Source organism: Mesocricetus auratus, unplaced genomic scaffold, assembly GCF_017639785.1.
Source record: "Mesocricetus auratus isolate SY011 unplaced genomic scaffold, BCM_Maur_2.0 Super-Scaffold_100054, whole genome shotgun sequence".
NCBI lineage: Eukaryota > Metazoa > Chordata > Mammalia > Rodentia > Cricetidae > Mesocricetus > Mesocricetus auratus.
The window spans coordinates 2,187,385-2,202,021 of record NW_024429231.1 but is presented as its reverse complement, the minus strand read 5'-3'; the positions used below and the strand labels follow the sequence as shown (position 1 = coordinate 2,202,021).

The following is a 14,637-nucleotide window of genomic DNA, read 5'->3' as shown; positions in this document are numbered from 1 at the left end:
AACAAACAAAACCCCCATTGTCCTATCATACCAAGCATGGTGGCACATGCTTATAATCACACCACTTTCGTCGCAGAGGCAGGTGAATCTCTGTGAGATCAGGTCCAGCCTGGTCTACAGAGTGAATTCAGAATAGCCAAAGCTACATACTGAGACCCTATCTCAAAACAAAAAACAACAAAAGAAAACAAAATACCGTCTCTAACCTGGGGCCCAATCCACGTTCAGGCCTGTGCCAGTTCTCAGTGGTCCTCCAAGGCACCGACTGCTTCTTACTGAAATTCCTGTTTGGGCTTCTGTGATGTCACCTTTCAGGGAAAATCTGGTGACCTCCTGATCCCCAGCAGGCCTCTGGGACCAAGAATGCAGCACTGAGATCATGCCACTGTTTTGGCTGGGGGACATCACAGTGTTGGACACCCCCGCTTCAGTGAGTGAAAACATTGAATGTCAGATGGAAATCATGCCTACCTCTCATGGAGGCTGGAGAGGACTCATCAGTGAAGATCGCTGTCTGCTCTTCTACAGGATTTGGCTCCCAGCTGATGCTTGGCGCTCACAAACACCTGTAACTGCCGGGCGGTGGTAGCGCACGCCTTTAATCCCAGCACTTGGGAGGCAGAGACAGGCAGATCTCTGTGAGTTCGAGGCTGGGCTGGACCGGTAGCCTCCAAAACAATACAGAGAGATCCTGTCTCGTAAAAACCAAAAACCAAAACAAAACAAACACCTGTAACTCCAGTTCCAGGGGATCCAATGCTCTCTCCCAACACCACGCTTCTTGAGGGAACCAAGTGCACACATGGTTCATGTTTACGATGCAGGTGTGAACAAAACACTCATATACATAAATAAACCTTAAAAAAGAGAAATTCAGTGTGTCTTGTTTTTCACTATTTTAGCTCAATAAGAAAATAAAAATAGCCGGCAGTGGTAGTGCATGCCTTTAGTCTCAGCACTGGGGAGCCAGAGGCAGGCCAGCCTGGTCTACAGAGTGAGTGCCAAGACAGGCTCCAAAGTTACACAGATAAACCCTGCCTCAAACAACCAAAATAAATTAAAAAATAAAGGCAAAGGTATGTTTATGGTATGGGTTTTTTAGTGGATGGGAATGTTTCCTCACAGATGGGAGTGTGGTATGGACCATCCAGAGACCAGGGATAGAGATGGGACCAGAGCTTTGCTTGCTAGGGAACAGTCTGTGGCCCAGAAGCTGCTGAGCACTGGGCTCTGCTCCTATCAGGAACTCAGAGAAGGTGGCATGCCAGGGATGGTTCTCGGGGAAAGCAGTGGCAGGGGCTGGTGGTGAAACTCAGTCCTGGGGGTCAGCACTGTGGTCGATTCCAGATCAGACGCTGGAAAGCAGTGCCTCCTGCAGCTTCCTCACGGGGGCACTGCTCAGGAATTGTGTCCACACGGCAGAGGGGTCCCAGGTCCCCAAACTACTGTGTGAAGTTCGTGTGAGAGACAACACTGTGCCCACAGCTGGTATGTGTACCTCATTTATTGACAGACAACGCTGCTGTCTTGACACCATTTTGGCATCATCCTGGGAGGTCAGGCAGGATGGTGTTGCGGGGTCAGAGGGAGCACTGTGTCTCTCGGGAGCCGGGGCCGTGCTGGGTACCCACCTGGGCATACCAAAACTGTGTCCGTGTCACAGAGTCGGGGACCCCGGGCCTGCCCCGGCACAGGCCTGGCTGCTGGAAGACAGGCTTCTGTGTTGGCCATGTCCATCCCAGGCCCAGTGAGGGCTCTCGCAGAAGTCTTCTGCTGCCGGTGGGGCAGGTACTGGCGGGGTGCACTTCACCAGTTACCCAACAGGCGACGTGACCACGTCAGAAGCCCCATGCCTGTCACTTGTGCCCAGTGCTGTGGCAGCCGGGGTCTCCTGCTGGGAGTGTGGTGGCCTTCAGAGCCTCAGGAATAGGGGAGGGCCATGGGGCCACCGTGAAGGTCGAAGGTGTAGTTCTCACTGTCCTTTTTTGTCAGCATGGCTGGGTGATGAAAGAGGAGGCCCTCTGTGGGACCCTTGCCGGGGAGGAGAACCTGGCCTTTGTCCTGGCCCCTGAGGGTGAGTCTTCTCAGGGGGTGCACAGGACACTGATTGGCCTTGCTGGGCCCCGTGTCTGTCTTTCTGGAGGACAGCGAGGGCTTTTTTACGGGCTCGCAGATGACTTGGTTGTCCAGGTTCCACCAGTGCTGCAGCGGGTATGCGGGGATGGGCAGCAGTGCCAGGACACTGAGGAAGGTGACCCAGCCCAGGGCTATCTTCTGGTAAGGCTGCTTCACTTCCCGGCTCTGAGGACAGGGGCAGTGGGCCGCGGGGGGGAAGGGTTCAGTCTGGGTGCAATGTCCCCAGCTCCGCGGGGGTAGGAGACGCGGGATGGGGGCGGGGGTCTGGGGTCTCCAGGTCCCCGAGGGTAGGAGGTACCGGGTAGGGTGCTGGGTCCCCAGGTTCCCATGGGCAGGGCCGCACCACACTGTCGTTCCAGGAGATGTAGTAGAGGGACTTGCTGTGGTAGAAATTCAGGAGGTAGACGGTGAGCAGGGCCAGCAGTGTGGGCGGCGTCACGTAGCGCCACAGGAAGGTAAACGGTGTCCACACCAGGCAGCACAGCAGGCCGAACATCTCAGCCCTGAACCTGGATGAAGGAGACCAGGTTGTGAGGGCCTGGGCACAGGAGCCCTCCCGCCTCTGACTCTCTCAGAATCTCCTCATGCTTGGTGTGGGGTACCAGGTCACCCCATGAGAATCACTCCGTCCTTGGGGCTGTGGCACCACAGCCCTGGGCCTTCAGTGGACTTGGGGCTGCATCTTTCGGTAGGATCTGCCTGCTGTCTGAGGACCTGGGCTCCCATGGGGTGCCTGTGCCCCGGAGGACTAGGATGGACTCAATAGCTAAGGAACCCCCCACCCCCCACCCCCTACCCCCATCCCCCACCCCCACCCCCACCCCCCCAACCCCCCATCCCCCCCACCTCCCCACCCCTCCACCCTCCCACCCCCCCACCCCCCCACCCCCACCCAGGGACTGTAAATCACCTCCTGATTCCATAGACCCAAGCCAGAGAGACGTTCTGGAACACCACAATGACGACGAGGACCATAGGGACCAGGTGGTCATCCAACAGGAACACCAAGTAGCTGCCGGAGTGGCTGGTGAAGACAAGGCTGCCCAGAAGTCCTCCCAAGCAGACGATCACTAAAGGCGGAGGTTGGTGAGTTGGGGGCCCGTGTGAACCCTGGATGCTGGGGGTGAGGCAAGTATGGGCAAGATTGGGGGATAGGGCCTTTGTACCTGGAACCAGCTTCGGATTCGTTTTCAAAGTAGGGATGTTGTTCTGCAGGGGAAGCACGATGCCCTCCAGGAGCATGATCATGGTGCCCAGACCCATGATGACCAGAGTCAAGAAAAAGATGATGGCCCAGAAAGAGTAACCAGGAAACAATGAGACGGCTTGAGAGAAGGCCACATATGCCAGGCCAGGGCCCTTCATGAACTGCGGGGGAGAAGGGCTCTAAGGCAGTGCAGCGTCTGGATGGGTGGGGTTGGTGCAGTACTTATTAGTAATGTCTGTTACGGGTGATGACAGACACTCAGCGTGGAAGTTGGAGGCACAGTGTTGAAAGCTGGCTGTGGGACCTGGGTGACCTTCATTTTCTGGGTCCCCACGTGAGAGCCACCATGTAGCTATGTCACACAGATGTGGCTGCTGTGACGCCTGCCAGGACGGCCTCTTTGACAAACACACCTTTTCCTTCTGCAACATGATGCTGCAGGGCAGGGAGAAACGGAGCACATCCTCCTGGGTGTTCCTGAGGAGCTGGCTGAACCAGCGCAGGTAAGCCAGGGGATGTTTGTGGATGATGTCCTGGGGAGGCCCTGCAGCCTGGGGCAGCAGACCTTTTGTTATCAGCTTGACCAGATTGGAGACATTCCTGGTAGGGTAGGAAGAGAAAAGATGGGTAGAGAAACAGGCTGCTGGCTCCTCAGCCGTCACCAACCATGGAGAATGAGGACCGAGTACGGTGAGATTGTCCAAGGTGTACGCTCTCACAGCTCTGCAAGTCCGTGATTGTAGGGTCCCGTCTCGTGTGTGTGTGTGTGTGTGTGTGTGTGTGTGTGTGTGTGTGTGCGTGGTGTTTATTGTTGCTGTCTTTGTTTTGTTTTGAGACAGTGTCTCTTTGTGTAGCCCCATAATCTCATAGGGAGGGGCACTACTAGGGGGTGTGGCCTTGTTGGAGGAGGTGTGTCAGTGTGGGGCAGACTTTGAGGTCTCTTTTGCTGAGGCTTCCCTAAGTGTGACAGGGAGTCGACTTCCTGCTGCCTTGGTCAAGATGTAGCACCCTCAGCTCCAGCACCACGCCTGCCTGCAAGCCGCCATGCAACCGTTGGTCATGATGATAAGGGACAGGACCTCTGAAACTGTAAGCAGCCACCCCAATTAAACGTTTCTTTACAAGAGTTGTTGTGGTCATGGTGTCTCTTCAGAGCAATAGGAACCCTAAATAAGGCAGTGTCTAATGTACAAAGCCACCAAAACACAGCAGTAGTCAAGTCCTTTTCACTAGTGCCTAGTATTCCATTAGTTGGATAGATAGCTATGCTAGTTTTAATGCAATCGTATATGCTAGGGTCTTGGGTTGCAAATTACGCATTTACCTACTGGTAGACAATGGTCAGTCACCATTTGGGTCACTGTGAACAAAGCTGTGACACAGATGCCTATCAGTAGGTGGCGAGCAGCGCAGGTGATCTGACTTTGACAAGTACTTGTCTCCACAGGCAGTGGCATTGTTTTACACACCAGTCAGTGAAGTACACGGCTTCCGGGTACTTCCTGTGTGCACGGGCTCTCACAATTTCAGTCTTAGTATCTGAGTCATCGGTAGCCCGGGCAGCTGCGGCCCTGTGGTCTCCTTGTGGTGCTACCCTCAGCTTTTCTCATGTAAGCTGGGGGGGGGGGTTGGGGTGGTGCACGCCTGTCATCCCAGCACACAGGACGCCAAGAGACGGGATCAGAAGTTCAAGGTCACTCAGCTACACAGAGGACAAGGCCAGCTTTGGCAACATGACACCCTGCCTTGATAAAACAAAAACCAGGAACATATACACCAACCAAGTAGACACAAGTTGCTGCTAAGACTAACCTTCCTACCCTTGATAGCCTAATTAGAAGGAAAACTGTTGAACTGTTAAAAATCTATGACTGTTATTGAAAAAGAGGCTACAAATTTGAAAAGGAGCAAGGAGAGGTTCATGGGAGACTTTGGAAGGGAGGGGGAAATTGTGTGACAATATGTCAAAAAATAAAGTACAGAAGGAAATTGGTGAATACTAAGTAGATTGCAATTCTGTGACTATGTGGTGGCACATACATTGTTTATTGTTTTGTGTGATGGGTATTTTGCCTGCATGTGTATGTATGTCTACCTTGTGTGGGCAATGTCCTCAGACGTCAGAAGAGGGTGTTAGATTCCCTGGAATGGAACTAGAGATGGTTGTAGACCACCATGTGGGTGTTGAGTATTGAACCCAGGCCCTCTGGAAGAACAGCCAGTGCTCTTTTTGTTTTACTTTTAGTTTGGTTTGGGTTTTGTTTTCAAGACAGGGTTTCTCTGTGTAGCCCTGGCTGTCCTGGAACTTTCTCTGTACATTAGGCTGGCCTCTAACTCAAAGATCCACCTGCCTGTGCCACCAAACTGCTGGGAATAAAGGTGTGTGCCACCACTACGTGGCTGCTGCCAGTGTTTTTAACCACTGAGCAATCTCTCTCACCTTGGCACGCATCCTTAATCCCTGGGGAGGCAGAGGCAGTGTGGAGACCCACAGATTTGACTCCATTCCATCTTGACTTAATGGTAAGAGAGTTCAAACCTACTCTTGCTCCCCCAAGGTTAAACAACAGGATGTTTGGCCAAAGGTGTAACTACTTAGGTGTCTTGATCCTCAAGACCAAATTCCAGGATGTTTGATTTAGAGCAGACGGCCAGATGTTTCGGGAATTGGGAAGGTAATTATGCTTACTTGTTCTTTGCATCATGAAGTCTTTTGCCCTCCCCTTTTGACCGGGGTATATCGGGACTGTGCGTAATAAACTTGGGGCTTGCTCAGTACGCACTGAGTGCCCTCCCGACTCTGTCTCTTGTCTGTTTCTTTCCTCAGTGCACACCCGTTCTCAGGAATATACAGACAGACTCGTTGGCCAGCCCTGACAAGGCAGATGGAGCTCTGTGAATATGAGGCCAGCCTGGTCTACATAGCGAAGCACAGGCCAGCTGTGCATAGACAGGGAGACCCTGTCTCAAAAAACAAAAGCAAAACAACAAAAAAAGCAACAAATAAAAACCCAGTGCCCTGCTACACCAGGACCAACACAACGGAGCAACTAGACAAAGCTCAGACACTTAGCTCTTCCCACCTCCAACGCACAGGCCAGCCCACAGTTGCCTCCCGTCTGCATCACGGCAAGCTGTGACAGCAGCCTTGTGGGTTCAGTTAGCAATCTGGAAATGCTGCTTAGCTTCACGTGCAAGGTCTAAGACCTGTGTTGCACTGGGCACTGGGCATTGGTGGGCTCCCTTCTTCCTGGTTGCTGACTCTGAGGATAAGGTGGAGTGGGTTCCAATGGCAGGGTTTGACCTACAGGACTGGTGCTCAGGGACAGCCGAGGTGGGCTGGCTCTGCTGCTCATCCCCCGTTACATCACTCACTTCTCAACACATCTGGACCCGCTGCTGGTCTTCCAGAAGCCCAGCACCAGGAAGATGACGGCCGTGCTCAGCAGTGAAGTCACCAGGTTGGCCCCGGCCACAATGGAGGCCAACTTGAGGTAGTTGTCACCTCTGGTCTGGTAGGAAGAGAACGTGATGATGGCGCCCATGCCGAGGCCAAGGGTGTAGAGCACATGGCCTCCAGCCTGACGCCACGTGTCCAGCGAGGACAGGAAAGAGAGCTGTGGGAGAGGGAGGCTTCTCAGGTGTGGTCGCCAGCGAGTCCGTGGTGGTGAGGCCAACAGAGGGGCGGGGGCTGGGCAGAGGGATGAACCCCAGAGGCCTGGGGAAGTGAACGAGAGGAGGACTCACCTCTGTGGTCACCAGGCGCTTGAGGCTAGCCATAGCACCTTGCAGGAAGAGACTGCGGATGAAGAAGCAGACGAGGAAGACGCAGGGGGAGAAAATCAGCACCTAGCCAGTCAGTCAGGAGAAGCGGGGAGGAGGACAGAGACAGCGTTAGCAGGCCTGAGGGCTGCAGGATGCTATGAGGAATGGGGAGGGGCCCGGGGGCCTGGAGAGTGACTGGGTCAGGGGGAGATGAGCAAGGTGGACCGTGCCAGGAACGACAGACACCCAAGGTTGACATGTGGCCTGCACAGACTTGTGCGTACCCAGATACACACACAGGAGGTGACGACAGGAGCCTCCCAGCACCCACCCACCGCCACCCATGCCCCCAAACCACACAGAATCCTTCCCAGTCTCCAACTTGCTTATGTTTCTTTCCCTCCGCCTCCCCCCATAAAGTGCTATCATAGTCCTGGGCCCTGCCCGCTCCATTCCTTCTTGCCGTCCACCGTGTTCTCTGAGTCAGGGTCTCACTGCTCTGGAGCACGCTGAATAGACGAAGCTCCCGGGAGCCTCCTGCCTCCACCACCCCCGTGCTGCGGTCACAAGCGCGGCCATGCCTGTTTATTTACATGGGTGCTGGTGATCTGACTCTGGCCCTCTTGCTTCGAGTCTTTGTTTCTCTGTGTAGCCCTGGCTGTCTTGGAACTCGCTCTGTAGACCAGGCTGGCCTCAAACTCACAGAGCGTTTGACCTTGCCTCTGCCTCCCGAGTGCTGGGGTGTGTCACCACTGTCCGCCCATGCTTCTTTCTCCCCAGCCTGTGAGGACCAATCTTCACTGTCAACCTGACTGAACGTAGACTCATCCAGGAGGTTGAGGCATGCGTCTGGGTGTGTGTGAGGCTGTGTTAGCGAGGATTAACTCCTCAGGAAAGAGGAGGGAGTAAGAGAGAAGAGGGGGAGCCACATGAGCACAGCGGGCAGCCTACTCCCCCCCTGCTCTGTGGAGACCTGGGGACGTGCACACCCCCAGCCATATGCTCCCAGCACCCTGGGGCCGCGTGTCGCTGTGCCATCCCATCCTCAGTATTCCCTCAAGCCATGAGCCAAAAGCAATCCTTCCTGGGGGAGTTTGCTTCTTGTCAGGTCATGGAGGGGATGAGAAGAGCAGGCTCTCTCACACTGGGTCCCCAGTCCTGGCGGGGCTTGTGACTGCAGGAATGGTGTCAGGAGATAGTGTGCTGGGCCTCCAGGGATGTGTGAGGGTGTCCAGAACGTGGTGATGGATGGAGGCAGCCCCAGACCCCCATCCCCCACAGGTGGGATTCTAGAAAGGAGAGTGGTTCTGCAGGTTAACACACATGGCAACGCCAGGGAGGTGGAGGGGCCGCCTGCAAGGCAGGAGAGACAGGGATGTGGGGTGGGGTACCAGGGAGTCAGGGGTGGTGACCAGGGAGTCAGGGGTGGTGACCAGGGAGTCAGGGGTGGTGACCAGGGAGTCAGGGGTGGTGACCAGGGAGTCAGGGGTGGTGACCAGGGAGTCAGGGGTGGTGACCAGGGAGTCAGGGGTGGTGACCAGGGATGTGGGGTGGTGACCAGGGAGTCAGGGGTGGTGACCAGGGAGTCAGGGGTGGTGACCAGGGAGTCAGGGGTGGTGACCAGGGAGTCAGGGGTGGTGACCAGGGAGTCAGGGGTGGTGACCAGGGAGTCAGGTCAAGCTTCCTGGAGGTGGCCCTGAGGCTCAGCAGGGAGGCGGCCCTGGGGGCACTCACTAGCACTGAAATCTTTATCCTAATGACCATGAGGACACAGAGGCTGACCCAGGTGGCAATGAGGCACAGGGTGATGCTCAGCACCAGCATTTCAATCCCGTCCTCAACTTGCTTGGAGGCTTGCAGGGTGTTGTGGTACCAGAAATACTGGTGGGGCACTGCCCGAAAGCAGGGGCCATCTGGGGGTGGGAGCGGAAAGGCCCAGACACTTAGGGGCCACCTCACATGGGGCCTCCCTCAGCTCCAGCACCTCAGCCAGCCCCACAGCCCTGTCCCGCTCCTCACCTGTCACACTGATGTTTTCCACCAGGGGGCACTGTTCCCAGGGCAGACGGTTGCCAAAGGACTGGCCAAGGTACAAGAGGTTCCAGGAGATCAGGACACTGTTGTACAAGCTCACCAAGAAACTGGCCTGGGGAGGGAAGGTGGCCCTGAGGGGTGACACGGAGGAGACAGGGAACCGGGGGCTGTGGGCCTGCCAGCCCCCACCTACCAGTATGCTGGAGTAGCCCAAACCGCTTAGCCAGGGCACCAGCTTCTTCCAGGCCCGGATGTGGTCCATGCGAAGCCACTGTCCTATGATCATCTCCATGTACAGGAGAGGGATCCCAAGCAGCAGCAGCAGGATGACGTAGACCAGCAAAAAGCTGCCTGAGGACGGGCAGGGCCTGGCTCAGGCCGCTGGGAGCCCCTCACCCCTCCACCCCTCCCTGGGGGTCTTGACACCCTTCCTGAACCTCACGACACAGGCCCTGGCCTCACCTCCTCCGTTCTTGTGGCACAGGTAGGGGAAGCGCCACATGCTGCCGAGACCGATGGAGAAGCCCACCAGGATCAGGATGTTCTCCATCTTCTTCACCTGGATGTGGGTGGGGACATGGGCCACCCGGACCTCTCTGGTCTTGAAGCCCCAGGACAGGGGTATGAGGTTGTTGCTCCTCTTTCTGGAGCTGGGCCCTTCCTCCACAGGCTCTTCCTTCTTCTTAGCCTTGGCAGTTTGTTTAGGAGGCTGGTCCATAGGGGCTCTCTTCACCAGATCAAATCCTAAAGGGGACTTGAGGTCACCAAAAACAGCAGACTTTAGGGTAGAACCAGTGTCCAGAGAGGCACAGGGAAGTAAAGGACAGAAAGTGTCCCTTTTGGGGCTAGGTTGTGGGGATGTTTACTTACGACTTTAGTGTGTGTGTGTGTGTATATCTGTCTGTCTGTCTGTCTGCCTGTGTGTGTTTGAGACAGGATTTCTCTGTGTATCCCTGGCTGTCTTGGAATTCACTCTGTAGGCCAGACTGGCCTCAAATGCAGAGATCCTCCTGCCTCTGCCTCCCAAGTGCTGGGATTAAAGGCGTGCAACACCACCTCCCAGCAATAAAAGTTTTAATAGTGAAAATACCTGTTGTTTTTTTTCTCTTTTGTGTGTATGTTCACGTGTGTGTGTGTGTGTGTGTGCGCATATATGTGGAGGTCAGAGGTCAACACCAGATGCTTTCCTGGAGCATACTCCATCTTACTTTTTCAGACAAGTCTAGCACTGAACCTAGTGTTCATATTCAGCGAAACTGGTTAGTGTGAGAACTCGGGGACACACCTGTCTCCACTTGTCCCGTACGTGGGTGCAGGCACTAACTCAGGTCCTTACACCCCATAGTAAGCCCTCTAGCCGGAAGGGATATTAAGACAGCACCTTACACATTAACACCCTCCCAGTGCCAGAGTGGCAACATCTAATTTACATGCGTGCACAGCCGTGGGTTTGCCTTGTGCTGGCACTGGGGCTGCGGTCCCAGGCTTTGTCTTCCACCAGGAAGTGCCTTTGGGCCACTTCCGTGGGAGAGCACAGCCAGCACCCTCTTAGAGAACACAGAAGGAGAGGTCCAACAAGGTTTGAACTTGAGAAGGAAGAACGCTATTTGCTAGGTGGGGTACCTCCTTCTTAATTTTCTTTTTTAATTATGTGCGGGGGTGTGTGCATGAGTGTGTGTGCCTGTGAGCCCGAAGGGAGCATGAGATCTCCTGGAGCTGAAGTCACAGGCTGCTGTGAGAACCTGCTGCGGATGCTGGGAACGGTAAGTCCTCCTAGCTGCTGAACTGACTCTCTCCAGTTTGCTGCTGGACAGCTGAGGGTTTGGTTTAACTAGGTTCACGGCCTGTATGGTCTTAAAAGATACCCTGATGTTAGCTGGGTGTGGTGGCTCGCCCATCATACCAGAACTCCCCAGTGGGCGGCGGCGCTGCGTGCAGGACGGAGCGGTCGGTACCCGCCTCCGCGCGCGACCTGCGGGGCCTCGGCGGGAGGGCGGCCGGGAGTCCCGCGGCGTCGCAGCCCGGTGGCCCGCGAGCTCGCGCGGGAAGCGGTTACCTCGCTCTCTGTCCACAGGAGCTGGCCCGCGCCTCACCGGCTGCCCAGAAGATTCCACTGAGTCGGCTGCGGGGTCACGTGATGCTAGGCTGCTTCTGCCCGGTGTGGGCTGCTAGGTCACCTAGTGATGGCATCGGTTGCCTTGTAGACTTGACTTTGAGCAGGTTGAGTGGGGTCACCAGCTGCCAGTCAGGTTCCACACATACACATGAAGGGGATGAAGGGGGTCAGGAAAAATGCCAAGTGGGGGGCGGGGGACACGTACCTGTTATCCCGGGACTCGGGAGGTAGAGGTCTGGGGGGTGAGGAAGGAAGACAGAAGGACAGACGGAGGGAGGGGGGAGAAAAGGCTAAGGATGTAACTAGAAACAAAGAGGAAAATGTAGGCCCACATCCTATTTTTGAACCTATTTGAAGAAATGTGAGAGAATGTTTTAAACCCCCCTGCTCCTAAAAGCAACCCGAATTTAACTCTTTGGGTCTCTAAGAAATACAAAGATGTGAAAGTCAAAGGTGGCCGCCTTGGGAAGGGGAAGGGGAGCAGTGGGGGAGGGAGGGGCAGGAGAGGGAGGGAGCGTGAATGAAGTGCGTGGAAATGTCGTGAGACCCGGTGTTCTGCATGACCAGCATGTGCTGATAGCCATTCTTAGAGCCGAGTGTGAATTAATCAGCTTGTGGGTTTACCTACCAGTTCCTAACATTGCCAGGGCTGGCGGTGTGGGCCTCTCATCCCAGCTGCTTAGGACGCTGAGGCAAGGGGATTGCAGACTGAAAGCCAGCCTGGGCAGCAGAGTGAGTTCAGGGTCAGCCTGCACAAGCTATGGAGACCCTGCCTCAGAAAGCAAAGGAGCCTGTGGTCCCTGGGCCTGGGTGCAGACCACCAGGCTGGGCAGCGAGCACCCTAACCTCAGAGTCCTGAGCTGACCCAGGTCCTGTCTAGCTCCCCACTCCTCCTTCCTTGGTTATTGGGGACAGAATCCAAGGCTTTGTGCACGCCAGACACGCCCTTTGCTCTTATGGCGGAAGGAAGGCAAGCCAACACCCATGAGTAGTCCCATGACGCCACACAGACACCTCAGCATACACACGCCCACACATGCACACACCCACACACGCACACACCCACACATGCACACACCCACACATGCACACACACATGCACACATATACACACCCACACATGCACACACCCACACACGCACACACCCACACATGCACACATATACACACCCACACATGCACACACACATGCACACATATACACACCCACACATACACACACCCACACATGCACACACCCACACATGCACACATATACACACCCACACATGCACACACCCACACATGCACACATATACACACCCACACATGCACACACACATGCACACATATACACACCCACACACACCCACACATGCACACACACATGCACACATATACACACCCACACATGCACACACACATGCACACATATACACACTCACACATGCACACACACATGCACACATATACACACCCACACATGCACCCACACATGCACACATATACACACCCACACATGCACACACACATGCACACATATACACACCCACACATACACACACATGCACACACACATACACATATACACACTCACACATGCACACACACATGCACACATATACACACACACATACACACACATGCACACATATACACACCCACACATACACACCCACATGCACACATATACACACTCACACATGCACACACATGCACACATATACACACCCACACATACACACACATGCACACACATATACACACCCACACATACACACACATGCACACACACATGCACACATATACACACCCACACGCACACACACATGCACACACACGTGCACACATACACACACCCACACATGCACACATACACACACCCACACATGCACTCAACCACATGTATACACACCCACACATGCACGCACCCACACATGCACACACACATGCACACACACATGCACACACACATGCACACATACACACACCCACACATGCACACATACACACACCCACACATGCACTCAACCACATGTATACACACCCACACATGCACACATATACACACCCACACATGCACACACACATGCACACATATACACACCCACACATGCACACACACATGCACACATATACACACCCACACATACACACACATGCACACACACATACACATATACACACCCACACATGCACACACACATGCACACATATACACACCCACACATACACACACATGCACACATATACACACTCACACATGCACACATGCACACATATACACACCCACACATACACACATGCACACACATATACACACCCACACATACACACACATGCACACACACATGCACACATATACACACCCACACATACACACCCACATGCACACACATGCACACACACGTGCACACATACACACACCCACACATGCACACATACACACACCCACACATGCACTCAACCACATGTATACACACCCACACATGCACACATACACACACCCACACATGCACTCAACCACATGTATACACACCCACACATACACACCCACATGCACACACACATGCACACACACATGCACACATACACACACCCACACATGCACTCAACCACATGTATACACACCCACACATGCACACATATACACACCCACACATGCACACACCCACACATGCACACACCCACACATGCACACACACATGCACACACCCACACATGCACACACCCACACATGCACACACCCACACGTATACACACATGCACACACCCACACATGCACACACACCACACATACACACACATGCACACACACACATGCACACACACGTATATGTACTCACCCATGCACACCTGTTCGCATGCAGGCGTTTACACTGGCCTGCTCAGGGACCTGTAGGAAGTCGTCACCAGTAGCCAAGGTGTGCCTCTGTAGCCACTGCAGCCACTGGGAGGAGCACTCCCTTCGTGCCCTGCCCCCCTGCTCTCCCTCAGAGGTCACTTCTGCATCTCCCCCCCCCAAACCTCCCAGGCGAGCTCTGATGCACGGTGTGACTTTGTGATGACTCTAACCTGCCAAGGTCACCTGCTGCTAAACTTTTACAACACTCACACACTCTACACAACAAACTCAAGAAGAAAAAATTAATACAAAGCTACCCCCAGAAAAATCACAGAATAGGAAAATCTTGTGTGTAGATATTTACTGACATTAAGTGCTGTTTGTTTTGCCCAATAATATTCCTTTTGTTAAATTTTAAGAGGACATAGACGCACACCAACGCATCCACAGCTGAAATGATCAAGTGGGCATCTGCTTCAAAACGATGGGAGGCGTGTGGAGGGCAGCTTGGTCTCCAGTGGGAGGGACAAGCCAGGGGGTGGGCACAGATGACCC

General features: G+C 54.4%; 1 protein-coding gene across 1 annotated transcript; it reads right to left on the bottom strand.

The window, feature by feature from the left end:
• Window positions 1–1,489: 1,489 nt before the first annotated feature.
• LOC101825615 (orphan sodium- and chloride-dependent neurotransmitter transporter NTT5) lies at window positions 1,490–11,163 on the bottom strand. The gene is made up of 12 exons (XM_005084823.2): window positions 11,008–11,163; window positions 9,605–9,896; window positions 9,336–9,493; window positions 9,128–9,254; window positions 8,843–9,021; window positions 7,091–7,192; window positions 6,719–6,960; window positions 3,757–3,943; window positions 3,303–3,504; window positions 3,047–3,206; window positions 2,480–2,645; window positions 1,490–2,301 (listed from the first exon to the last, which is right to left on the bottom strand). The coding sequence occupies exons 1-12, from the start codon at window positions 11,041–11,043 to the stop codon at window positions 1,921–1,923; spliced, it is 2,232 nt and encodes a 743-aa protein (XP_005084880.2). The 5' UTR covers window positions 11,044–11,163; the 3' UTR covers window positions 1,490–1,920.
• Window positions 11,164–14,637: the final 3,474 nt, after the last annotated feature.